Source organism: Myodes glareolus, chromosome 13, assembly GCF_982192425.1.
Source record: "Myodes glareolus chromosome 13, mMyoGla1.1, whole genome shotgun sequence".
NCBI classification, from domain to species: Eukaryota; Metazoa; Chordata; class Mammalia; order Rodentia; family Cricetidae; genus Myodes; species Myodes glareolus.
Window position 1 is genome coordinate 41,283,317 of NC_142038.1, and position 27,873 is coordinate 41,311,189.

The following is a 27,873-nucleotide window of genomic DNA, read 5'->3' on the forward strand; positions in this document are numbered from 1 at the left end:
TAAATGGTTGTGTAGTTTTCAGTAGCATGTGGTGTCTTCAGTACAATGTCTCAGACTGTCTGAATCCTTGCTGGACAATATCTGCCTTTGTCACTTTCCCACGTCTCTCTGACACTGTGGTACTTACCTGTTTAGAGCCTCTTAGATCTCTAATCTTAGGGGAGTAGTCAAGCTAGAGAAATTTCTAATAAAGTATTCAATGTTAGCTGCATCAGTAGATCTTGGTATTGTTTCTTAGGCTATTATTAGAAAACAGCAGGTTATTTTCTTTGGCATAGCAACTGATTGACTAAGCCAAAGAGATATATTGAACATGAAAAATTTCATTTACCTTCCATAATGTAATTACCCTTAGTGATGATCACAGGACATTTTTCTGTAGGACCAGTCTGCTCTCTCACATTCTCCCTCACTTTGGGCAGTACTGGAATAGTGAAATGGTAGCCATTAGGTTTGTTAGCACATCAAAAATATGTACCCTCTCAAATCAAAATCTCTATTCAGAAGTAATCAAGTTTCCATTCCTCTGTTTGAAGAGGCCCAGGTGCTGGGGACTCCGGATGAACTTGAGGTTTCTCATCACTGGGTGTGCTGTGCTGTGCTGTGCTCACTTGCTGCCTCTATCCCTCTGCTAGCATGGTTGGAGCAGGGGTTTGCATTGACACCACCATCTGTATGACTGTGCCTTCTAGATCTCCCTAAGGGTTTCCCCTTCAATAACACAGAAGTTTTGTCCTTCTGTATAGAAATTGTCTTGACTTTTCCTCTGACCCCCATTACAATATGACACCATAGTTCTAATATATGCCCGAGTTACACAGATAGGTGTACGGTAGCTGGTGATAGAGATACCAGGAAGACTCACTTCCCATGATGCATAAGAGCCAGTTCTGTTACACTGATTTGCAGAAAGAAAGCTCTGTTTCACAACTAGTCAGAAAGGAGGTCAGGAATTGTGACCTTTGTCTTCCCAGTCAGTGAGTACTGGACATTATAGGCAAGGAGCGGGCAGAGGCTGTTCATTGATGGATGATGGGAAGGGAAAGTTTCCCCAAACCTGTTTTTAGACATGCATGTCAACATACCTCTTTATAGGTCAAATGCTTCTTTGAAGTAGAGGGTGTTCTGTGTTGAGCGTTTGTATTTGTAAGTTAACATCAAAGACCAGTGACTGATAGCAGGCTTCTACACATTTCCATTCTTGAAAAGTGACTTTGAAACTATCTGTGGTGAACTTCAGAGACTTACATTGTGAAACAACAAATAATTATTTGAGAAATTTCCATCCATGCGGTTGTATGAAAGGAGAATTCTAGAAGGATAGGCTCTGGTGCTTGCTGCTGTAGCACTCTGAGTAGACACTTCACTGACACAAAGAAATTGCAGTTATATTGTATGGTATCTGAAGGACTACCCAAACATGACACTTAATATTTGTGTGTGTGCCTGTATGATATGTATGTGTACTTAATGTGTAAGTATGGGCACATACGCGTGCCACATAATATATGGAGATCTGAAGACAGCCTCAGGTTAGGTCCTTGTTCCACCTTATTTGAGACAAGGTCTCAAAGGAGTAGAATGGAGAGCTGTGCTGGAGCAGCACCGCCTTAGCCCTCCAGTGCTCCTCACTCTGAGCTGCGGAGATCACCGGAGCTCGCTCGTGCCTGTGGACATCTAGGACTGTTACACAGGGAAACCCTGTCTCAAAAACATCTCTTGGGTAATAATACCTGCCCCATGTGAATACCATCTTACTGTAGTGGGTAGGGAGTGACAAGAGGAAAGTCTGTGTAGAAGCTGTTTGCTTTTCACATGGTTTGGATTCTCAGCTGCCTCCCTGAATGCTGAACCTGTGGGCATAAAGGAACTTAAAAACAGACTTGGGAGTTAATTCTGGTGTAAATTGTGTACTTTGATCCAAGTTCAGAAGTATAATGTTTCTGACAGCTTTAAGGTATTTTAAACTGTATTCTGTTTTGTCACTTGACATGGAGACTTCATTGTTTAGTGTTTTGAGTTTGTTACTAAATCTTATTTCACTGTCCTGTAGGCTGTCAGGACCATTCTGCCTCCCCCAATATCTTGTACTGCTTTCATGGGCCCGTAGAAATCTGAGCATAAATTTATCATTTGTGTTTTGATTATCATCAGGAGGCTCAACCTTTTGTGGCATTGCATCACTGTGCCTGATGGGTAAACTGGAAGAAGTTTTTTCAGAAAAAGAACTAAACAGGATAAAGAGGTGGTGTATAATGAGGCAGCAGAATGGATACCATGGAAGACCTAATAAGCCTGTTGACACCTGTTACTCCTTCTGGGTGGGAGCAACTCTAAAGGTAAGAGAAGCCGTGGGAGTGGGGCACCCAAGCCCTTGATATTTATACTCGCTTAAAACTTATGCAGGACTTGTTACATACCTGTAAGACCAGACACCTTAATAAAACCACCTAGGGCATGTAGAACAGGGATTGATCTGGAAGTCATATCCAGAAGCAGGAAGTTAATTTAAAAAGACAGTCGTAGAACATTCACTGGAAATCCATTTAAAATTTTTCTTTCTTTTTTATTTTTTGTTTTACCTAAAACCTCCAAAATTCACTGATTGGATTTGCTACATAAAGTCACTGAACTGTTACCCACTTGTTTGCGTCTTGAAATGCCTTCACCCTTAAGAACCACCCTTGTGCTGATGTTGTGACTATAACAGGACTTTGTGTTCATCTTGCTTGTAATGTCCTGTTTTTCCCCTCTTAAAAGTTGTGAGTGTGGTTGAAAGGAATGAAAAGAGACTGGTTTAAAATGAAGGCAATCACCTATCTGTTTACTTCTTATGCTGTTTTAAAAATACGTTTATACTTTTATTAGTCATGAAAATTTCAGACATACTTTAAATAGAGTGGATAGTGTAATGAACTCCCATGCATACATCAGTAGTGGTCATCCCAAAGCAGCTGTCCTTCACCCACTTCCTATCTACTCCTCCCAGCACTGTGTTGACTTCAAGACAGTCTTTTGTTTTGTTTCTGGAAATTCTTTAATTTTTTTTCTAAATGAAATAAGAGAACAACACCCTAGTATCACAATCCCACATATAAAAATGAGCCATAATTGCTTTCCACAGTAAGTATCACTTAGTGATGGTGGTGTTTCCTGTTGCATCTCACCCAGAAGCTCCCAATACCCAAACTCTCCTTTTGGTCAGAGGGCTCTGAGTTGTCAAGCTGGTTGCTCTGTTACAAAATTCTGTGAACTTTTCTTTCATTGTAGCAAACTATACGTAGTATGTTTAGCATTTTAACCATTTGTATATCATGCAGTAGTAATAATGATATCCATTATAATATATTAGCACCACTGACATTGTATACATGGCCTCCTGTCCTGTCAGGAGTCTCACTGTCCTCTCCCCCAGCCTCCTATAGTCACTGTTCTGTGCGCTGTCTTCATATGTCATTTCTGGGTGTCTTATCACATTGTTAGAATAACTGACAAAAGCAACTTAAGGGTGGAAAGGTTTGATTCGACTTAGAGTCCTGGGGGTTAGGGAGGGTCTGATCACATTTGTCCTCATTCGGGAAACAGAGCAGTACATGCTGATGCTGGTTAGCTTTCTCCTGTTTATGCAGTCTAAGATCTTAGCCTGGGCAAATAGCATGTCTTTATTTGAGAGGGTTCCCCAACTCAGTTAACCTAATCTTGAAAGTCCCTCACAGACACGCCCAGAGATTTGCCACAAGTTGGCATTGTAAGCCATCATACTCATCTAAGTACAATCATGCGATATTTGTTCTTCTGTTTCTTCCTTATTTCCCTTAGCGTAATGTTAGGACCCATCCATTTATATATAATTTTCCTTTTTATGTCAGAGTAATGTTCCTCTCCCTCTCTCCCTCTCCCTTCTTCCCCCCTCCACTTACTCTGTGTGTGTGTGTGTGATATTTTAGTAGGTATTTACTGAATCTGTAGGTAGCCTGGGTAGAAGTCGTATCTTGACAATATTAAGCCTTCTTGCTAATGAGCTTGGTAAGAAAATAAAAGATACCGTAGTTAGCTAATTTAAGTGCTCAAGTCCCCAGAGATTTGCTCTGAGAGTCTAAGCTAGAGAAAAGCCTATCCGAATAATCAGTAGCTGAAATATGAGCCAGAGATCAATAAGAAGTTTTTTGCCTGTTAATTTTTGTCATTTTGTTTTCAGCTTCTGAAAATTTTCCAGTATACTAACTTTGAAAAGAATAGGAATTACATCTTATCAACTCAAGATCGCCTGGTGGGAGGATTTGCCAAATGGCCAGACAGTCACCCAGGTAATTGCATTTGGCATGAATGTAAAGCAGTACGTGTTTTACTTTTGAGTAGACCTGGTAAGTGTATGTTTTTCAGAAATTGTATATGACAGAAAATATTGCCACAGTTGTGACATTTCAGTAAATAGTACATTTTGTAAAAGATTAATGTCTAAAGGCTGGTGAAATGGTTCACCTGCTGCCTGACCTGGTGACCTGGGTTCAATCCCCAGAGCCAACATGGTAGAAAGGGAGGACCAACCCATACACTGTCTTTTGACCTCTGCATGTGTACCTATAAACCTATTGTGTCCACACAGAATAAAAAATAAAGATATTTAAGACAGACTTAAGGTATGGGAAGTATAAAGGAAGGGCAAATTGTCAAGGTAATAATATAATATGCATCCCCCAACACTCCTAATACTCACAAATGTTTTATTTCATGTGTGAAAATAAGGAGTTACTTGGCTCATCATCACAGTTATTAGCTGTGACATTAGGATTATTAGTTGTGACTTGGACTGATGGTGTTCTAATATGCTTTTCTTTTGCTGTAATAAAACTTTGATCAAAAGCAGCTTGAATCTGTAGATTGCTGTTGGTGAGATTGCATTATATTGATCCTACCTATCCAAGAACATGGGAGGTCTTTGCATTTTCTGATATCTTCTTCGGTTTCTTTCTTCAGACTTAAAAGTTCTTGTCGTACAGGTCTTTCACTTCTTTGGTTAGTGATATTTTATGTTATTTGTGGCTATTGTAAAGGGTGATGTTGCTCTGATTTCTTTCTTGGCCCTTTTATCATTTGTAGGAGGGCTATTGGTTTTTTTTGAGTTGATATTGTATCCTGCCACATTATTTAAGGTGTTTATCAGCTGTAGGTGTTCCCTGGTAGAATTTTGGGAGTCACTATATATACTATCATATCATCTGCAAACAGTGAAAGTTTGACTTCTTTCTTTCCAATTTGTACCCCCTTGATCTCCTTTTGTTGTCTTATTGCTCTAGCTAGAACTTCAAGTGCTATGTTGAATAGATATGAAGAGAGTGAACAGCCTTGTCTTATTCCTGATTTTAGTGGAATCACTTTGAATTTCTCTTCATTTAATTTGATGTTGGCCGTTGACTTGCTGTGTGATTTTGAGACAGGATCTTACTCTGTGGCCCAGGTTACTCTTGCGCCCACTGTATAGCCAGAGATGATCTTGAGTCTCAGCCATCCTGCCTTTGCCATCCCAGTGCTGGCCTCAAGGTGTGGACTACCTCCGAGCCTGGCTTTCAAGTTCTATGTTTTGAAGGAAATTCCTGAAACTTTTCTAGAGAGATCAGTTGGTGAGTCTTGTGTTTATATTCACATGTGTGCTTGTTGACGACTTAGAGACATGTGTCCCTGCAGCCTGCACACCTCACGCAGACGGTCTGAGGGGCAAGGCCCACCTGCTCAGGGAGCCTTTAGGAGAGCTGTCCAAACAACAATGTTCCAAAAGAGCGCCTTAACTTGACTTTAGTAAGATTTGTAGCAGATTTGCACCAGGACCTTTATTATTTTTGTGGAGAATACTTTTGTCTTATTAAATGAAGTATATCACTGTCCACAGATGAGGGGTTTGGTTGTTGGGTTGTTTGGGGAGTTTTGTTTTAATGATTTGAAGTTTGAAATTAAGTTCTGATTTCTGACTTTTACAAAACTTCTTTTGAGGAAAAAATATGGAGAGATTTAGATTTTATACAAGATCCAATTTATATTATTCTCAATTTGTATTATGCTCCTTACTATTCACCTTTTTCTTTTAACCTTTATCTGTATGGAATATTTGCCTGTATTAATGGCTGTGCACCGCATGCATGCAGGTGCCAGAAAAGGGCTCAGAGCCCCTGGAATTGAAGGCAGAGATGGCCGAGCTGTGGTGCTGCGACTGAGCGATCAACCAGTGCTCTTGAACTGCTGAGCTCTATCTCTCTATCTCTTCTTTTTACCTTTTCTTTTTCCTTAAAAATTTTCTAATTTCTAAATAAAGTTTAATAGTGCTTTGTTTGCCTTGTAATTTTAAAGTAACTATCAGGAATAGGGATATTTTTATTTTTTACTCTGAAAATTAGGGGAAAGTGAGCCATTTAGCTTGTGACAGTTAGACCTGGTAAGGTATTCTGAACTTTAATAGCTCTTAGGATCTCAAATGCTGGCCATTTCAAAAATAGAAAAGTATTCTTGGTTGCTATGAAACTTTTTTTGTAGTGTTCCTGTAACTGCAGAGTTCTGAGCACTTCTGAAATCTATATAAGGTTCTCAGGCAGGCAGAGGCCATGTGTTTTCATGACTGCTCATCAGAGGGTTGTGGCTCCCTGGAAATGGGGGACTAGTGAGACTAAAGGGAGTTTGTGTATACTGTCAGGGCAGAAACGGCATAGCTCTCCTGTGTACTGCCTGCTCCATGTACTGCACACAGTGCTGGTGTATGCTTCAGATATGTTGGGACAAAACTTGGGTGAAAGGGCAGGTGTTGCTGCCTCATTTCAAAGGCTGTTAGGTTTTCATTTTTAGAAAACTTTCTAGGGTTCTGGCTACAGTTTGGTGGTGAAGGGTGTCCTGGGTGCACTTAGCACCATGAAAACCAAATTGAAAATGAAAAATTTCTTTTATACTATAAATTTTTTTCTCTATATTTTTAGGCAGCAGGAGGCATTGCTACTCTGATCCTTAGAGAACATAGGCAAGAAAATCACGTGATGTGTTCCTCTAACAGTAATTTCAGTAATACAATACATGGTTTTGATTCACTTTTTAAAATGGTGCTTGAAATTGAGACTAATGCTTTCAAAAACTAGCATTTTTCTAATTTTTTTTATGTAGTAATTGGCTGTAGATGCTTTGCAGTGTGTTCAAGTGAGAATGCTGATCATGAAATGCCTTTTCAGACGCTTTGCATGCATACTTCGGGATCTGCGGCCTGTCACTAATGGAGGAGAGTGGAATCTGTAAGGTTCATCCTGCTCTGAATGTAAGCACACGAACTTCTGAGCGCCTTCAAGATCTCCATCAAAGCTGGAAGACCAAGGACTCTAAAGAGTGCTCAGAGAATGTCCATATTTCCACTTGACTGACCCTGGGTCATGGGTTTGTAGCATAACTGTAGCTCAAGGTTAAAAGCCATGTGTAACCAAGTGTGCTCTTTTTTAAGGGGTAGTCTTAAGTCAAAGCTTGTACTGCTAAGAGTGCAGGATGTGGTCTTGATCCAGTAACTACTGTACTGGGTTTCAAGACCTCCGCAGGACTCTGTTGTGGCTCTTAAGTGTTTATACTGTGTTTCTGAGAAGTATCTTGGGGGAGATCTGCTATATGTATGTATGTGTGTTATCTTCTTAAAACCCTTCAGTACAAGTTCTGACTTACAAAATGGACATAAATCTTCAAGTTTACACTTCATATGGCATTGATAATCTTGAGGTGAGCATTTAGTGATCACTTAAAAATGTCTACTGCTGATGGTAAGAAATTTGCTTTATTCAATTAAGTATCTGGATTATTCTTTAAAAATTGATGCTCTTATAATTTTCTTCAAGAATAACATATTTTGTGTTATTCTTAAGATGTGCCAACTAGACTTGTGTAACCTAAATGGATGAAATTAAAAGTTCATAGTAAGGAAAAAATAGGCTTAACTAATACTATAGTTTTCTACGGAGAGAGTACTACATAACTGAGGGAGAAGTGATTGAACTGTGAAATTATGAATGAGAAGGTTCTGTGTTGTGTGTCTTTGTTAGACGTTCCTTGGATGAGTACCTGTTCTGTTTTGTTTTAATCCCAAATCACTGGCTACTTTTTCTCTGGGGCAAGGGAGGAAATAATCTTGGCTATTTAGAAACAAAGTCATTCGATGTTCTATTCTTCTGAGGTTCATGACACTGTAAATTATACTTGTATAGTTCTTTTTAGTTGCTTGGCTGTTTTATTTTCTTCTTTTCTTTTTCAGTATGTTATAGCCACAATAGTTAGCTGTTTTATCTCTCATTTACCAGGTTGAGCATCTTTAATCCAAAATTCAATATCTGGCCAGGTATAGTGAGGCATATGCCTTTAACTCAGCACTCAGGAGGCAGAGGCAAGCAGAACTCTCTGAGTTCAAGGGCAGCTAGTACTATATAGTGAGACCTTGTCGTCCCCCGCCCCCCAGAAAAAAACAGCAGCAACAAAAATAATAAAAATCCATTATCTGAAATGGTCCAGAATCTAAATTTTTTGACTGTCAGTGTGACTCAGTTGGAAAATTCCACCACTTCATACAGCAGGTCTCAGATGAATTTCAGGGACACGGTAAATAGTGTGTAAAGCTGCTTGAAACTACTGAGTAAAAGGTATGAAATAAATGCATTCTGTGGTCAGGCGCGGATCCCATCCGCAAGGTAAAGTGTATATGTAAGTGGTCCAAAATCTGAAAACAGAATCTAAAATCTGAAACATTACTTTTAGTTCCATGCATTCTGGATAATGATACTCAGCCTGGAAATGATTTTCTAATGTTTTTAAGTTTGATAAGTTTTTAACTACAAACAGAACCACGGAAGTATACATAATCATTTCTATTTTTCTATTTTTGACTAAGTAGGAAGAAAATATATCCATCTAGAGGGGATAAACTATGGTTTCCCTTATTCATTGTCTTAATTCTGTGAACTAACAGCCAAAAGAAGTTGGTGTAAAATTTTTCGTTAGCAATCAGCTCGTCATTTAATCACATCCATGACTTGGTGACAAGAGGGAAATTTCTTCACTAGAGGAAATGGATGTGTTGGTCTTGCTAATAATAAAAGTTATATCATTAATCTACAGACATCATTGTAAACGCTAAATTATTAGTGTTTCTGGGTAGATAATAACATCTTCATTATTAACTAAAGAGACATTTCCTAAATAAAAATATTTCTAAAGGGAAACCTGGCATATGATTAAAAATAATACATCACTTATTGGCATGCTTACTTTTAGAATTGAGTTTGCAAAGTTCATTAAAACAGTGTTGGGAGTCTATCTCATGGCCCTGATTCCCTGGCTTTGATCCTTGACCCCAAAACTAACAAACCAACCAAATCCTCTTTATAAATCAGTCTTCCAGTGGTGGAGAGAAAAGCTTTACCAACAAACGTTATCATCCCATGAATTGTTCCAGTTGTTTCTGTTTAAATCCAAGCAAATAACAGCAATCCTGTCTCAAACTGAGTTATCTCTTAGACGTTAAGAACTGAAACAGCGGTATGGAAATGCTCTAGGTGTACAGCAGAAGCCAATGTTTTCCCTGAGTTACTGTCAGTTATAGAAGGTAAGAAAATTGGTTATTAATAAGTAGAAGATTTATAACATAAAAGTAATTTATATTTTCAAACTCCTTGAGTAATTTATTGGCAAAGGAATATTAATGGCAGAATAATTCTAATATACTCTAAGAGGCAAGGTTCTATGTGATACTTTATGGACCAGTGAATGTTCGTGTTTCATAGAAACATATCAACCAAAAAGTGTTGAGTTGTTTTGAAGTACGGAAAAACTATTTCTAGCTTTTCCTAAATAGTTGTGTCTAAGAAAATATTTATTAATAAAGTAAATTCCAAGCACTGTTTTACATAGAATCTGTTCTGTAGCAGTAGTGGCGGTAAGAGGAGAAACATGAAGTGTAGCCGTGCAGCACCGCTCCCTCCCAGCCAGCCTCTCTCCATTTCCTCTTAGTGTGCTCTCCAAGAGTAATAGCAAGAAACATTTATTTATCGCCTACAGTTTTAGGTTTGACCTGTAATACTTGTTTTTATTAGATTTTTAAATAGGTATTTTTAAATAATAAAGTTCAAATATAAATTTTGCTGACAGTGGTGATAATTTGAAGTGTCGGACCTGATAGTATTTGGTAAACAGAGTGATGAGGAGGTTGTCTGAAGCAGGGTGGCTTGAGCTCACATATCTGCCCGTGAGCTGCATAATCTTAGACCCAATTTTCCCTATTGGCAAAATGAAGTAAACATTAGAATAATTTCACTAGGCAGATTCAGGATTAAATGAGATAGTATATTAAAAGCACTTTTTCTAATTATAATTTCATATGACCATAAAAGTGTTTTTAAAAATCTCTTATACAGTAGAAATTTTAACAGGGTTTAAACTGAAGGAAGATGCTGCCAAGTGAGTAGCTTTTTAACTTTCCCAATCTGTAACAGAAGGAATATCAAGTACAGCCACAGTCATTGCAAAACTAGGTGACAGGTGGTACCAACCTGAACTTCAGCATACAAGTGAAAGAACAAATGTGACCTGCGTGGTTTGGGCCAGCATAGTTTCACCTCTACAGAGGATCGAGGAGGGAAACAGCCTGGTTCTGAAGCCCTGCAAATCAGAGAACTATGGTATTGCCATGTTCTCATCGCAGAGGGCAGTGGGCAATCTGAAAATGAAGGCTGAAACTTGACAGAGTTGTACAGATTCCTGCCAGTGTGGGACAGTGGGAGGTATGTTGATCATAGTAGATAGAACAGTCTGGCCTGATCTGTATACTATTTGAAGTTAAGGAAAGCACAGCACTATGAAGAAACTAGTAGAATTAGAATCCAAACTGGACAGGCTAGGCATGAGACATAAAGGAGAGATAGCAAAAATAAGTATTGGAAGGAAAGGCCCGTAGACACAGATGCATAAATATTAACATGCACAATCACTTCAATCACAGAAAGAGGAAGGGTGCTGAGAAGATGGAGCCACTTTGGAGCCACTTTCTAGAGCAACTCTTCCTTCTGAACAGCAATTTAACTTAAGAAAAAAAAAATCCAGTTCCCAGAATTAGAGTGAAACAGACCAAAGCCCATGAAACCTAACACTAGGCCATGACAGCAGCCTATAGTGTTTGCAATGACACACATTGTCTCAGAACTGGAGCAAGGAAGGGAGCAGAGAATATGTATAGCTCAATAAAAACTTAAAAAAAGAGTTAGAGCAAGGAGCAAAACGAAACCAAGTAGAGGAAGGAAACAAAACAATAATGCAAAAGCCAGTTAGTCTTAAGTCAAGAAATGCAAAGGCTCCTTTGGCATGGCAGGAATCCTCAGGGAAGTGACCCATCAGCTAACCTCTTTAAGACACGGAGGAGGAGCAAGCAGGAAAACATAAGTGACAAAGGGAAGGGCCACTAAACACAACTGATTGCCAGTTGTCTTAGGAATCTCACACAAATTCAAAGGAAGTTTTTAGTGAAAAATGCAAATTGATAAAATTTAATGCAGAGAATACAGCTACCATAGGAAAATGCAAATAAAAGATCATTGTACAGTCTTGTCAGACTGAAGAATCTCAACATTGCTTTAATAATTCCAGAGGCCAGAAAAAGGATCTTGAATCTCAAATTGCTACATAAAAGGAAAATTTTCTCGTGTTTACTTTGTAAAGTTGGTGTAATGGCATTAATTTAAAAACACAACAAAAATTATGGCAAAAAAGCAAATTCTGGGCCATTCAGACTTGCTAGTATCTTCACAGACTGGGGCTATAGCTCTTTTGGTAGTGTTTGCCACTCAGTCACAAAGACCTGAGCTTGATCCCCAGCGCCCAAGGCAAAAGCCAAGCTTGATATTGAGCACTGGTTTCCAGCGCTGAGAAAGCAGAAACAGGCGGATGGCTGGAGCCTGTCAGCTAGCCAGCCCGGCCTAATCGATGCGCCCCAAATCCCCCGACAACCCTTCTGGAAATAAGGTGAGGCAGGGGAGCTCTTTCAGTTGGTAAAGGCTTTTGCTACACAAGCCTGGCAACCAAATTCGATTTCTTAGAATCCATGTAAAGGTGGAAGGAGAAAACCAACTTCACAGAGTTGTCCTATGACCTCGTGCATGTCATGACATGTATGCCCACACACACTAATAATAATGCATCTTAAAACCTTACGTGACAAGCTGAAGAGCAACTGAGGTTGACCTCAGGCCTCCACACGCCTGCAAACACAAACATAAGTATCAGTACAAATTATTCAGTGTTTGGTTAGACCCACAACCCAGGAGCACTTGAAAGGGAATAAAACCATGCCTCAATTGAGGTCATATTAGGAATGCAGAATAATTCAGCTTTCGAAAATCTTAATATAGTGTTAAAGAAAAGACATTTGATTTAGAATTAAGCCCTCGTATCAGAAACTGATAAATTCCCGAACATTGCACCTCTACCCTGGAGGCAAGCATTCTACTGTTGAATCCAAAGAGCCTTTCTGATGAAGCCAGAACAAGACTCTGCTTGCTGTGTTCTTTACTACTTAATACCACACGAGAACTTTTAGCCAAGGAAGATTGGAACAAAGATGTCAGTCAGGAAGAGTTCAAACTTGGCAAATAGGATCATCTACTTGAAAAACTCCAAGGAATTTGTTGAGACACCAAACCATAAGAGAACCTAAGTAGCAGCGGTAGTGAGCGTGCAAGCAGCGCGAGGACTGCGTTTTCACAGTTCCACAAGGTGGAGTCCACTGTTGTCAGAAATCACCGTCTTCCAGCTAGGTCCGCTGTTGTGAGCTTTCCATAAGTGCGACTGTATGGTGTATGCTGTGTCTTACTTGGCTTCTTTGCCCTAGAAGAGAATACAAGGGCTCTCTGGTGCTGATTACATAGGTGCATTCATTTTATGAATATTTACCAAGCTGTACCATCCATCATGCTTTGTGCACTGTTCTATATATGTAAATACAACTCAATAAAAATGTTTAGTTAAAAAAAAGACTACATAGCTATATCTGCATAAACCCAAGCCGTTTGGACGACACACCTCTAGATCTCTGTCTGTGATTACTAAACCAGAGAGACTCATGTGTGAATTCAATCAGACACATTTAAAACACCTCCATGAGAAAATCCTGCTTGGAAAAAGAAAACTGTTGGAAGACAACAGACTCGAACAAGTGTGTGCCTTAATGTTAATAGGAAGACAGCATCAAAACAGTTTTCTTGGGTTAGTTTGTAAATTTAATGCCGCTGCCATAAATACTATGCTTACTGAATGAGAGAACGTATTAGACTATCCATTAAAACTGAGAAAGTGAGAAGAAACCAGCCTTGCCAGACACAGAGGGTGTTGGCAAAGACTATCAGAATTGAATATGTACACATTTTGCTCAGGCAATTCCATGTCTACACGTTTATAGTAAGCACACAAATAGATGATGTACTTTAAGGATCTTCCAGTGTATTTGTAAGTCATAGGAGAAAAGACACTGTTTATGATACATTCGTACAGTGTGACATTTATACAGATGTTAAGGCACACGATGATGTTTGTGATATGTTGCTAAGTGAACCAAAAGTTTGGTATTAAAAATAGTTCTGTAAACAAGGGAAATGAAATGTTAGAATAGTCCCAGCAGCACATTAGAGTAAAGACACCATCTGAAATCAGTGAGAAAGGGAACTTTTAACTAAGTACCTGCTTACCTAAGTAGCTGTGTAATTGTTCACATATTCACACATTCTTGAAGAGAATAGCTTCTTCTGTCTCAAACCTCTGCATGTGCACTATACACCAAGATACTGTATATTCTGTATTGTAAATTTCAGTCATTCTGTGATACGATGTCTCAATATGTGGATTTTAACAGTTGAGTATTGCCTAAGTTGTCGTTATTTGTGACAAATCTGTTGCTGTAAGGTTCTTGAGAATGTATTTTCACATTACCTATTTGTTCCTTTTAGGTAAGTTTGTGAATATGAAATTGCTGGGCTAAACTTTTGCACATTCTAAATTCTGGTAGCTCTTGGCAAGATGCTGCCAAAGAAAGCAATACTTCCACAGCTTCTGCGAAAATAGTCCGCTGTTTAGTTTCTCTGTGGCATTGGGAAAGACTGGTGGCTTAGTTCCTTGTCCTCATCTTGCACCTTTATCTAATAATGACTGGCGTTAGGTCTGTATTCCCAGTAATGGTGCCAGCACTAGAGCGCGTGCCTTCCATGTGTTCTTTCTTAACTGGGGTGTTCATCCTCCACCCGGTGGTCTCTGTCCACATCTTCCCTAATGTTCTGCTAACTTTTCTTTAAAGCTCTACTTGAATTAAGGGCTGTTGTTAAAAGCAGATATGGGATTTTTCTGAAGTAATTGAAGATAATAGTCTGTGCGTACGTGGTGTCTTCCTTTGGGAAGGTAGTATATGGTTCTGTAGAACTATTTAATACAAAATGCAGGTTTTTGTTTTTTTTTTTTTTTAAGTGTGTGTAAAGGCTAGGGATGTAGGTCTGCAGTAAAGCCTGTGCTTAGCATGCACCAGGCTCTGGATCCCGTCCTCAGCACCACCATCAAACAGAAATACTATGTGGATACATGGAAGCCACGTGAAACTGAAACACACGTGAAAGGTTTTTTGATGGCTAAGATTCATGGCTGGTCTTCCTCCTCATTTCATCCTTTTTGAACATGTCAGGGGAATTTGGTAGACTGTCTTCTCTAAGGAAACAGTGCCTGAGATAGTCAGTTTGATCAGTGCACTAGAGTAGCTTTCTAGAACATTAAAAGAAGTTTATCTTGTAGTTTAAATTTCAGCAGTTGGGTACCACAGTAGGCTATCCACAGAGGCCGTTTTGTTGCAGGTTTTTAACTGAATGTGTTATGAAAACTACCCAGTAGTCAGACTGCAGAAATAGTAATCCTTCATGTAATCCTTCAGTGTCTTTTGTGACTCAGCACTCATTTTATTCTCTTTCCCCTCTTGTATTCCAGGCTGCTCTCAGACTCTCCTATAGCTGGAGATGACCTTGAACTTCTGATCTTCCTGCCTTGCTTCTGTGCTGCTAGGGATTGTATTTAGGGCTGCTTGCGTGCCAGGTCGGCATTCTACTGATACTTAGTTCATTTCTAATTTAAGAATGCTCCTATAAACACTGATTGATTTCTGTAGGGTTCCCACAAAATGCATTTCTGGGCCAAAGGATGTGTGTTTAAAAAATATTGGTACTTACTTTTAAATTGTCCTATACCGACAGTGCATTTTAACTCACCAGCCAGACTCTGTGTCTGTCCACAGCCTCAGCTGCATTGGAATCTATCAGTTTGAAGAGTTTTTTTCTGGTGGGGGAAATGGTAATCCCTTGTTACAAATACGCAGGAACACATTCTGATAAGTTTGTGTGATGTTGAGTGCTGAGTTTATATGCCTGTAAGTGAGATCAGCAAATTATTTCTTCATTAACAGTTTCTAACGTGGGGTTTCCAGACAGAAGCATTGACATCACCTGGAACAGAAGCAACAACTATACTTCTCCTCCCCCTCCTTCTGAATAAATAAATGTATAAAAATTTATTAAGTTAGCTTATGTTGAAGTAGCAACAGTAAATGTCTCACACCTGGGGGTCTGAGACTCAGTAGCCTCAGTTTAAAAGGCTGCTGCCTCAATTGTCCCAATCTAGAACCAGAAGCCTGGAAGGTTCCTGGGGAGCCAATGGTTCTAAGTCTGCAATTGACGCCTAGAAACACTGGTTCAGACACCAGTGAGTCAGCTGGGGTCAAGAGGGAAGGCCAAGTGAGCAAGTGGTGACTCCTCCCAGAACAGCTCGTAAAATCGGGTTTCCTGCTTCTGGTGAACGGGAGACTGCACAGGGTGCCAGATGGCTGTTCGCACAGGCCTCTGAGTGGTTCTGATGCACGGTGAAGTTCAAGATTTGGGAAAACTAGCTTGAGTAAGACAAGTAGTAATTATCTGTAAGCTTTATATTTAAGAAATAGGTGTACTCAACAGTAAATTCAATAATGTGAGAGTCTTTTACCCTCATCCCCGAAAAGCTGGTGTGATGAGTCTGGTGTATAGAAATGTAGTGAACATGCAGATGTGTAGACATTTCTCCAACATACCCATCTTTGTGGGACGTTAGAGACCTTTTAAGTGTGGTGGCTAACAATTTTAGTCTCTTTTTTTCCTTGCTGTGTAGCATGTTATTGTCCGTGGTAGGGCAGGGGGCGCTCTGCACAGGTCACTGTTGTGGCCCTCTCCCTGGTGCCTCCAGGACTGCTGGTTTAGCATGACCTTTCAAGGTTCCTTTCTGGCTGCTTCTAATTTTGCAGTCCCAACACTCTAGTATCTTTGCTCCAAATTAGGCCTCTTTCCAGCTGATGTCAGTGACCCCTCTGTCCTTACCCCTCCCCACAAACACGTTTACTGCTCTGTCTTGTGCCAGAACTCCTAATGTTCTTTATGCTCGAAGCTCTGTCCCTTTATATATACCTAGCAACCTTTCCACTCTTAGTGCCACTGAACAGTGACGGACCATCAATCAAAACGTCTGCTTCACCTAGACCTTAAGGTCTCTCTGCTATACCTCCAGAAACAGTTCACAGGAACATGCTACATACTACATGTCTCAATGTTGAAAATCTAATACAACATATCAGCAAATCGTGTTCCATTTTCCATCATCCTTCATGGTGGCAGAATTGAAAACAAAGACTAGCCAGTCATACTAAAGAGCACACACCCACAGTTAGGTTGCATCTTCTACCCTAGGCTTCTACCCTCTGAAAAAGATTTCCCACTGACTTGTTTCTTGCCAGCACTACAGATAACCACTTAGTCCAAGGGAGGGGTGAATGTCCAACACCTGCCCAGTCTCTTCTTTGCCCACATGTATGTACCTCTGCCTTGTGTATATCCCCGCCCAGTCTTTGCTATGGGTGAGCCTCCTACACCCACCTATTTCACCCTCTAATTTTCTCAAAGAACAAGGCTGGAAAGCCAGGTTTCAAATTTTTAGAAATATTTTATATTCAAAGGCCTGGTCTTTGAAAGTCTTCAGTTCAGTAGACACTCTACGGTTTCTGTTCAGGAGGGCTTAGACGTGACCATCAGGAAGATGGGCAGAGGATACTTGGCAGTCTGCATGCCATTGCCTTGTTTGCCCTGTTTCTCTGAGATGGCTTCCAGGAGAACGATGAAGGTTACAGATTCATCTATTAATAGCCTATCCTTGCTTACCCACACTTTGATGATACCAGCAATATACTATTCAAAACTTTTACCATATCCACAAGTAGTATCTGTTGAGTGAATAAATTAAGAAATGAAAGAATATTTGAATGCTGCAAACAAGAAAAGGCTGTGCAGCATTAGGACTAATTTGTGAGGCAGAAATAAGTAGCCTTCCTAAGTTCTTAGGGCTGCTGGAGGAACTGGCCAGGCTGCAAAGCAGGACACATTACCAGACAGCAGGCAGGCAGCTACTAGGCTAGACCTTGCTCTGGGTGGCTTTTATTGTATGTTAAATTTCATACTTGTTCTTCCACAATTAGCTCACCATCCATCTCCACCCTAATCAGGTGATATCTGGTTAACAGACTGCATCTTCAGAGTAGACAAATGGGTCTAGTTGATCAGAAGGTCAGTTCAGAAACAGGAGCAATGATGGTGTTAGTAGCTCACAAGTACTGCTGTGTTCTATGCAGCAGTTATCAGAGGATGCTGAAACGTTTAGAAGAAATGGTGATGGAGAAGTTAAAAGTGAAAGACTCAAGCTGCTACCCCCTGAGCCCACTAATACTAGCATCTCTATAAGATGCTAGGAGCAATCAGGCCTGGCATTTCTTCCGACATGTGAATACCAAGAGAATTGTGCCTATCCCAGTCACTGTGTCTAACAAGTGAAATGGGAACAAATGCAGTGATAGCATAAGGAAGCAGTTGACCATCTCCAGAAATTGAGGCATTCAAAAGACTGGTCTGATATTTTGGGAATAAAGAAAATGGATAAGGATAAAGCACCGTCTCAAGAAGGAAAGTGAGAGATGCGGCAGGTAAGAACAAGATGTGGTCAGGTTCTTATTCAAACCATCAAACCTCAGGTATTTTGAGATGATTATAAAAAAAAATCTACATGTATAATAGCTATAAGAGAACATTAAAGAGTTATGGTCCAGTAAAATGGCTGTATTATATTAAAGAATGTCCTATCTTTAAACCAAAAAAAAAAAAAGTGGTCTGAAATGTGGGGTTGATGTGAGATTCACCTCCCCACCCCATCCCAAGAAACCCAAGACAGGGTTTCTCTGTTTAGCCCTGGCAGTCCTAGAACTAGCTCTGTAAACTAGCCTAGCCTCAAACTCAGAGATCTGCCTGCCTCTACATCTCAAAAGAACTTCACTTTCTAAAACAGTATAGCAGAATCTCCACTTTTACCCAAGATAGAGTAGTGATGATGATTTGGTGTCGTTAAAACTTTGGGGAAATTTAGGCTGGAGAGATGGCTCAGCGGTTAAGAGCATTGCTTGCTCTTCCAAAGGTCCCAATTCCCAGCAACAACATGGTGGCTCACAACCATCTGAAATGAAATCTGATGCCCTCTTCTGGCCTGCAGGCAGACACACAGACAGAATATTGTATACATAATAAATAAATAAATATTTTTTTAATTTATAAAAGTTTATTAATTTATAAAAGTTTCCATTTCCGCCCCTCCTCCCAACACCCTCCCACTTCCTCCACACCCTCTCCTCCTCCCTCTCCATCCCTAAGAGCAGTCAGGGTTTCCTGCCCTGTGGGAAGTTCAAGTTCCTCCCCCCCTCCCTCCAGGTCCAGGAAGGTGAGTATCCAAATAAACTGGATCCCCAAAATCCAGTATATGCAGAGGAAACAAGTCCCAGCGTCATTGTCAATGGCTTTTCAGAAAGACCCCGTGCCAGCCACATTCAGAGAATCTGGTTGGATCACGTGCTCGTTCAGTCCCAGTCCAACTGGCCTTGGTGAACTCTCATTAGATCAGTCCCCTTGTATCAGTGGGTGAACGCACAATATTTAAAAAAAAAAAAAAAACTTTGGGGAAATATACGGGCCAGTGGCTATCGAGGCATTAAATATCAGGCATTTGGAAGTCGCCCCTGTGGGACAATGAAAGAAAATTGAAATGAGCAGTTGACCTACCTTGCTCCTTTTGAGACATCTTAGATAGGTCACCATACAGAGAGGAGATACAGGCGGAGAAAGCAGAGATCTAGGAGATCAAGATGGATTGACTTCATTGGTCCAAGTGTCAGGAGACAAGGCCATAAACAGTTATTTTCTTATATTGCATATGCTCAAAATAGGCCAGCCTGGTCTATGTAGTTCAAGAATAGTCAGAGATAAATAGTGAGACCCTGTCTGAAAACAGACGAACAACAAAACAATGACAAAAAGGCTAATTTGGATGTTCAACAGCGTGCTCTCATTGTTCCCACTTCCCAGGGCTGTTTACAAGGCCTGGCTCATGCTCTAACACCTGGCAGGCCCCTGAAGGCGGCTAAGCTTGTGTTATAGTCAATACACTTAATCACTGATTATTTCTAAACATCCACGGTATTTTAGTAAATCTAAAAATATGTAAAGCCTAACACCTCACCTCAAAGGTTTTTTTTATAAAAAATCCGAAGTATATGGTAGAGACTGTTTTTTAAGATTCATGTGTTGCCAGGCTGTGGTGGCACACTTCTTTAATCCCAGCACTCAGGAGGCAGAGGCAGGCAATCTTTGTGAGTTCAAGGCCAGCCTGGTCTACAAGAGCTAGTTTCAGGATAGGCCCCAAAGCTACAGAGAAACACTATCTTAAAAAAAAAAGTAAAATAAACAAATATACAATAAGCTTTAAAAAAATTCATGTGTAATTATGATGAAGGGCCAAGTTTAAAAATCATATTTGATAAGTCATAACGTACCATCTGTTGTCAATCATGTAATCCTGATGACTTCACAATAATAAATTCTCTGTGTCTCCTAGTAGTGGTTTGGGTAGTGTGCTGGCTACTTTTATGTCAACTTAATACAAGCTGGAGTCATGCATGAGAGAAGGAAACCTCAATTTAGAAAATTGCTCTGTAAGATCTGGCTGTAGCCAAGCCTGTAAGAGATTAATGGGGGAGGGCCCAGTCCGTGGTTTGTGGGCCCATGCCTAGGCTGGTGGTTCTAGGTTCTACAAGCAAGCTAGAAAGCAGCAGCCCTTCACCGCCTCTGTTTCAGTTCCTGCCTCCAGGTTCCTGCCCTGCTTGAGTTCCTGCCCGCACTGCTTTTCACTGTTACATGGAGCAATGAGTGAAATAAACTTTGTTCCAGATTGCTTTGGCCATGGTGTTTCAGCAATAGTAACCCTAGCTAAAACATACAATATCTTTAGGAGACAATTGTTTCTACCAAAGCACTATTTTCTTAGGAGGTTAATCATTACTAGCAAGACTGATTTTAAATACATGGATAAGTACTATATATTATATACCAAGATAAAAAAATTTTAATGTCATCATGACCTAATATACCTCCACTCTTGAAATGTTTCCAATAAAATGTCCTTTTTTGCTAGTGTTGACATGACCCCGCATAGCTATGCCTAAGAAGGAAATCAAGAGCTAATCTACACCCATTGCAGTTATGCCACTATTATTGCAGAAGAGGGCACATCTGCATCTCACCTGGCAGGTTTTTCTCACAGTTTGTAGAATTCACAGCTGGGGAAGACTGTTGGTGCTGCTGGCCCTCCAGCAGCCTGCACACCTCTTTCCAGCACGGTGAAAGCTAGCCAGCAGGGAGGAAGCCACCCTCTCAGTCGTAGCTTGACTCTGCTATGTCAGGCCACAGAGCTGTCTGGCTCCAGGGAGTAAATAGAGAAATACAAGCGCCTTTGACCAGCAGCTCATGGAAGGAGTGTATCACACCTGGCACTGGGATCTTTGGTTAATAACCCATGGTTCTAGGGAGAGAAATTTTCTAATCATTCAGGTTATCTCCCTTAATTTTTAAGAATATATTTGCTTATAAAATAGTGGGCTTCCATATGACTTTTTATGTCCCCTTTGTTTTGGTTTAACCTGCCCCGTGTCTCCTACCCCTTATAACCTTCCTGCTCAAAACTTTCTGCCCGAATATCCCCATCTCTACTTCCCATATTACCCACATTCTACTGTCCCCATCCCATAAGGCATCAGCCTCCCAAATGGACTCTTTATAGATATTAGGCCTCTACAGGAACTAAAGTGAGTACTCAGAATTAGAGATTGGAAGACCTCTTGCAGATTATGTTTGAGTTCCACAGCAGGGAATCCATACCTGATAATATAGTCTCATTCAAAAGCCCATGAAGGTTGAGGCCCTAGGCCCTCTTCTGTTCTTTCACTAAATTGGCATAACATTGAACTGCCTTCTAAGTATATGTTTTAACCCATAGACAACCGCTCTCGGCCTTAATCAGAGAAGCTTCTCTTTTCAGTGAACATCCATAAATGTAGAGACTTATGGCTGTACAGGATGCCTAGAATAATGCAAGATTTTTTATAATATTTATTTATTATATATACAATATTCTGTCTGTGTGTATGCCTGAAGGTCAGAAGAGGGCACCAGACCTCATTACAGATGGTTGTGAGCCGCCCTGTGGTTGCTGGGAATTGAACTCAAGACCTTTGGAAGAGCAGGCAATGCTCTTAACCACTGAGCCATCTCTCCAGCCCCCAATGCAAGATATTTTTACTACCCACTACAAGGCTCAGAATGCTGCAGAAGGCGAGGGGCAGGGGCGGGAGTACAATTCAGGAGATGAGGGGAAGGACTACAGGCTACAAAATGCCATCTTCTCAAAAGAATGGCCCCCATCACCAGCCAGATGTGGATGTACAAGGCTCTGCCCTCACTGCTGAACCATTTCAGCCGGATTGATCAGGGAGAGAGGGAGTTGTTGCCTTCAGTTGTGTTCCCCTTAGTAACCCTACTGGGCTTCAACTCCAACACAGGTAGCCCTGGTTAAACCAAATGGTCCACCAAACAAAGCCTAAAGTCATGAATCTGGAAAAGAGACAGGTAAAGAGGGAGAGGGGTGGTAGGATTGGGAAGAAGATGTGAGAGTGGAGGTGGCCAAAATATATTGTCCACATGTGTGAAATTGCCAACTAAATATTTTTAAATATTTATTTAACTTTATTTTATGTGCATTTGGTACGGAGGTGTCAGATTCCCTGGAACTGAAGGTATCAGCAGCTGTGAGTTGCCATGTGGGTGCTGGGAACTGAACCTGGGTCCTCTGGGAGAGCAGTCAGTTCTCTTAACCACTGATCCATCTCTCCATATTTTTAAAATAAGAACTTCTGTCAGATGTAGTAGATGCAAGGAAACAAGCGAGTTTCCGGAAGCACTGCTGTGTGTTTCCAAGCATGTTTAGAGAGGTGCGAACCACCATCGAATGACATACAGCCCTGATCCAAATTCCTACAGCTCTCTCTTGTACACAGGGATATACTAACAACTCTAGAGTCCCTGTTACTTGGAAAGCTCATGCTGCTTTATGAAAATGAGGTTTTATGTAAGGCAGGGGATTGAAGACTGAATTCTAGCTTTTGAATGTTTAATACAGTATTTATGGGAGACAATAACGTTTCTTCCGTGCTTATAAATATATAATAGTGTCCTGGAAGGACTCCATTAACTGTTGCTTGCCTGTTGAGCACATAGCTGGAGTGTGCTTGCCCGGAGTCCTGGGAGATAGTTGGGGCGAGGGATGGCAGAAAGATGGGCATTGAAAACAATTGTCTTTTCCTTCCTTTTGTAATCTCATCAATTATTTCACCATTGGTCGAACATAGGACAGAAATTGCCAACTGAAGGGCTTTATGTATCCAAGGCTGACCTTGCTGTGCGCTGAGGACAACTTTCCTATGCCTCCAGCCCTGAGGAAACATTCTTACAACATGACTGTCCTAGTTACTGTTCTCTTTCTGTGGACAGACACTGTGCCATGACCAAAGTAACTTATAAAAGCCTTTAACTGGGGGGGGCTTGCTTACAGTTTTAGAGAGTTTTTGGTCATCATGGCAGGGAGCATGTCAGCAGTCAGGCAGGCATGGTGCTGGAGCAGTAGCTGGGAGCTTATATCCTGATCTGAAGACAACAGGTAGAGAGACAGAGGGGGAGGAGAGAAAACAGTACTGGCCTTGGCTTGAGCTTTTGAAACCGCAAAGCCTACTACCCAGTGGTATGCCTCCTCCAGTAAGGCCACACCTAATACCCACCTCCCTGGTTCTCTCTTCTCTCTCTCTTAAAAAAAAGGCACAAAAATGAAAATCAAAACAGACAAAAAGCTGGGCGGTGGTGGTACACACCTTTAATCCCAACACTCGGGAGGCAGAGGCAGGCAGATCTCTGTGAGTTTGAGGCCAGCCTGGTCCACAAGAGCTAGTTCCAGAACAGGCTCCAAAACTACAGATAATCCCTGTCTTGGTCTTGAAAAAGGAAAAAGACAAAAAATATTGAAAAAAAAACCAATAAGACAAAAACAAAACTACAGAGTTTATTTTGTTCTGGCCAACTTTTTGAGCATGGGACCTACCATCAATATACCCAGTGATAATTCATTGGAGAAAATTGACTTTCCCTTTGCTGATTGAATCAGTTGCAGATAGCTTCTTGGTTAGGACTGAGGCTGACCCTATGTCTACTTCCTCTCTCAGTGTTGAGATACTATCTGGCTTAAATCTGTGCTTGTTGATGGAAGGTTCTGTCCTGCACAGTTCCACAGCCATTCAGTTCTAAATAAACACACAGGGCCTTATATTAACTATAAACTGTTTGGCCTATTTCTCAGGCTGATTACTAACTAGCCCTGACAACTTAAATTAACCCAATATTATCGGTTTAGTCACATGACTTTGTTCCTTTTCTCAGGTACTTGCTTCCTTTGTGTCTGACTGGTGACTGCATCTTTCTAACTTTCCTCTTCCCAGAATTCTCTTAGTCTGGTTTCTCTGCCTATACTTCCTGCCTGACTACTGGCCAATCAGCGTTTTATTAAACTAATATGAGTGATGAATCTTTACAGTGTATAAGAGCATTATCCCACAGCATGCATTTGCCTTGTGGGTGTTGCCATACTGTCTATGAGTTCATATGTGTGTCGGTCCTGTTGTGGCTGAAAGATATTGTTTCCTTAGACTCACCCATCATTTCTGGCAATTACAATCTTTCCACTTCCTCTTCCACATAGATCCCTGAGCTTTGATGGGAGGAGTTTGATGAAGATGTTTTATTTAGGACTGAGTGCTCCTAAGTCCCTCTCTAACCCCCAATATTGTCCAGTTGGGGGTCTATGTTTTAATTCCCATCTACTTACAAGAAAAAGCATTTCTGATGAGGGTTGAGTGATGCTCTGCTCTATGAGTATAGCAATGTTATTAGGGGTCATTTTAATGCTAAGTTTCTTTAGTAGAATAATAGTATTAGGTTTTCTTTAGGGCCTAGAGTCTAGCTGATGACCTATTTACTTACAGGTTCTTGGCTACTGTAGGAGTGTCAGGTATGGATTCCATCTCATAGAGTGGGCCTTAAATCCAATGTTTTTTTTTAAAGTGCTTTGGTTATTTCCATAGTATTTGTGCCACTATTGGACAAGTATATCTTGCAGGTAGGTCACTGTTGTAGGTCATATGATTTGTAACTGAGTGACATTGATGATTACCTTTCTCCTCGAGTAATATGTAGAGTACCTTCCAACATGAACACTAGTCAGTAGGAATGAGACTTCTAGTTAGGCAGCAGATCAATCCTCTCCTTGTTTGATGACATAAGTAGGTCTTGTCCTTAGCAATAGGGCCTTACCATCAAGTTGTGGAGCAGAACCAATAGCCTTAGCAATAGCCTGTGGTATTTGGGGGAACCCCATGGGACCCCTTTGGCCAATAACTCAACAACTCTTGCCTACAGTTTTAGAGAGTTAGTTCTTGGCTATGATGGAGGGAGTGTTTCAGCTGTCAGACAAGCAGTCAGACAGTAGCTGAGAGCTTACATCCTGATCTCTACAACAGAAGGAGAGATAGATACATAGAGAGTGAATACAAGAGTTATGAGGAGAGCAACAATGAACATGGATGAGCAAGTATCTCTGTAGTAAGATGTAGTCCTTTAGGTATCTGCCTGTGATGGCTATTCGTGGTTGTCAGCTTGACTACATCTGGAATAAACTGTAACCCAAAATGGAGGTTATACCCATGAGAAAGTTTTTGCTTGGTTTGAAGTGGTGAATCCACTTTTGATAGGAAGACACACTTTTGATCTGGATCTTGAGGTGGGAGGACACACCTTTTAGCTGGACAAAACCTTCTGCTGGATGCCTGTATAAGGACATGGAAGAAAAGAACTTTTGTTTGTTGTTTGCCTTGCTAGCAAGTCCATTCCTTCACTGGCATGAGCCTAATTCTTCATGATTCCAGCATCTTCTGAAGACCAACTGCGACATCCAGCCTCATGGACTCAGCAATTTCAGGATTCTTGGACTTTCCATAGGCTGTCATTGTTGAATTAGCAGGATCACAGCCTGTAAATTATTCTAATTAATTCCCATATCCATCCATCTATCCACTGAGGGAAAAGGAGGGAGGATGGGAGAGACAGAGAGATTCACTCTATAAATTCTATTTTTCTAGAGAATGCTGACTAATACAATGCCCAGGATTAGTAAAGCTGTATCTTGAGGTAGATCAGTTTCCAACTTCCTGAAGAACTGCCCACTGATATCTACAGTGGCTGTACCAGTCTGCACTCTCTCCAGCAATGAACAAATCTTCCACGTTCCCAGAATTCTCACCAGCGTGTGATATCATTTGTTTGATTGATCTTTGCTATTCTGACTGGGGTAAGATGAAAACAAAGCATTTTGATTTGCATTTCCCTGATGTATATCCAACTATTAGCAACTCATTCTTCTCAAAGATACAAAGAAATCCTCCTTAACGCTTGTCTAGCCACTTTAAAAGTTGTGGTTTGATATCTTATCCCTTTTCTAGCTCATCAATTATGAATGTAGTCCCACACATTACCTTTTAAATCTTCATTTGTTTGCTGGGGTTGTCCATCATGTTGGGGAGTCTCAGAAAAATATTAAAAACCGATTTCCCTGGGTTGGAGAGATGGCTCAGCAGTTAAGAGCACTGGCTGCTCTTTTAGAGGACCTCGGTCTACTCCCAGCACCCACATGGTGGCTGACACTGGTCCCCAACTCCAGTTCTAGGGGATCCGATGCCCTCTTCTGGACTCTGAGTGCACCACACATGTAATGTGCAGACATCCATGCAGTTTGGAAAACATACATGTAAATTTTAGGTTGAATGTAGTGCACACCTTTAATCCTAGCACTTGAGAGGCTGAGACCGGGGGGGGGGGGGGTCTATATGAATGCAAGGTCCATCTGGTCCTACACAGATGCAGGCTAGCCAAAGCTACCTATCAAGACTTTGTTTCAAAATAACAACAGCAAAATTTTCCCCTGACAGCTCAACACAATCAGAGTTTCTAGTGCTTAGGAGAGTGTCTGTGAAGGGAAGGAGATCAGTTCTCTCAGGTTTTGTGCTGTGCAAGTGCCTTGGACAGAAGGGGAGAAACAGAAAGAGGCCGGGCTAATAGCTGCCTGTTCTCCATTCCTCAGAAAATGACACGGAAAGTAGAAGACTAATTCTAATCTGTGTAGAATGGATTTACGTGGAACAGAAAACTGACTTCATGTTGGAAATTTGCTTTTCTAATGTGATGACCTAATATCAAAGAAAGACTCCTCGTTTGCAAAATGGGCATTACCCTGAGCTAAGAGCTAAAGAGAATATAACGTGCTAAGTTTCACAGAGAGTAAAGGAACCCAGAGAGAGAAAGAGTCTCCCAGATCAGACTCATATATAAAGAAAAAAACCCTTGTCTTACAATCAAAGGCTATAAGAAACAGCATTTCTCTCCATTGGCTCCATTTGCCAATCAGCCTTAGGTCATAGGCAGAAAATGCAGGCTTGTGTCCACTCTGCTAGGGGTGCCAACATGTTTTACAGCCTGGAAAATCCTGCACAAGCCTCTCCCCACCATTCATACCTCAGAGGCACAAGAGTGAGCCAAGTTACTTGGGCTCTGATTTTGCTACTCATGTATATCAAAGCCCTTTCATGTTCTCACACAAACTGGACTACTGAATGTAAGATGAATGCCCTGCCAAGAAAACTGGCCTTAGTGTCGTCCCCCTACTGGTACCAAGGAACTTCACAAAAGCCTTGAGGCTCTGAAAACCCACCCGGCAGCTGCAGGACCCCATACAGATCTAAGACACTTTCCCCCCCTAGTCAGAATTGTCTAGTACTTCAGACTCAGACTTTACCCTGGGGCTGAGTAACTTCCTCCATTCTGGGGAAGTGTCCCCCCCCCCCCCCCCCCCCCGCCCCACACTCCACACCTGTAACACCTGTGGTGGTGTTTTGTTTCTTGAACTCCAATCGGCCCATAATTGTCATTCTCCAAAAGCACCAAATGGACTTGAATAGGAAACTTCGTCCGTTTCTGTTTCAGAGTCCCAGCTCCCACGATGCATAAGTGCAAGTTAACGTGTTGAATTGAGTGGGATTGAATTCATCTAAGTGGCCTTCCCGCTAAACCTCTAAGGGCACTGGGAATGGTAAACAACCACACCCGGCCACACCCCCATCCTAGTGACCTTTAGCCAGCCATTCCCTGTCCAGTTTCACAAGCCTGTGTAACACAGGAATCATAAACTCATTACCGCCTGGATCAGCAGGAACAATAAAAGCCAGTGTGTGCCCGTCTATAAAGTGCAGTGGCTGAG

The 27,873-nt window shown here is 41.0% G+C and overlaps 1 protein-coding gene and 1 long non-coding RNA gene across 3 annotated transcripts in view; one reads left to right on the forward strand and one right to left on the reverse strand.

The window, feature by feature from the left end:
- Nucleotides 1-8,225, forward strand: part of Pggt1b (protein geranylgeranyltransferase type I subunit beta) — a 32,321-nt gene extending 24,096 nt beyond the window's left edge. For both annotated transcript variants that reach the window (XM_048419651.3, XM_085699905.2), the window contains 3 exons: nt 2,155-2,339; nt 4,199-4,307; nt 7,206-8,225. In XM_048419651.3, the coding sequence (XP_048275608.1) occupies nt 2,155-2,339; nt 4,199-4,307; nt 7,206-7,387 (476 nt within the window). In that variant the 3' untranslated portion in view covers nt 7,388-8,225. The remainder of the gene's footprint in view (nt 1-2,154; nt 2,340-4,198; nt 4,308-7,205) is intronic.
- Nucleotides 8,226-10,610: 2,385 nt separating this feature from the next.
- LOC146891752 (uncharacterized) lies at nt 10,611-27,425 on the reverse strand. Its single transcript, XR_015005381.2, has 3 exons — nt 20,711-27,425; nt 19,194-19,412; nt 10,611-18,624 (listed from the first exon to the last, which is right to left on the reverse strand). It is a non-coding gene; the product is annotated as an uncharacterized LOC146891752 (long non-coding RNA).
- Between the last annotated feature and the right edge of the window lie 448 nt (nt 27,426-27,873).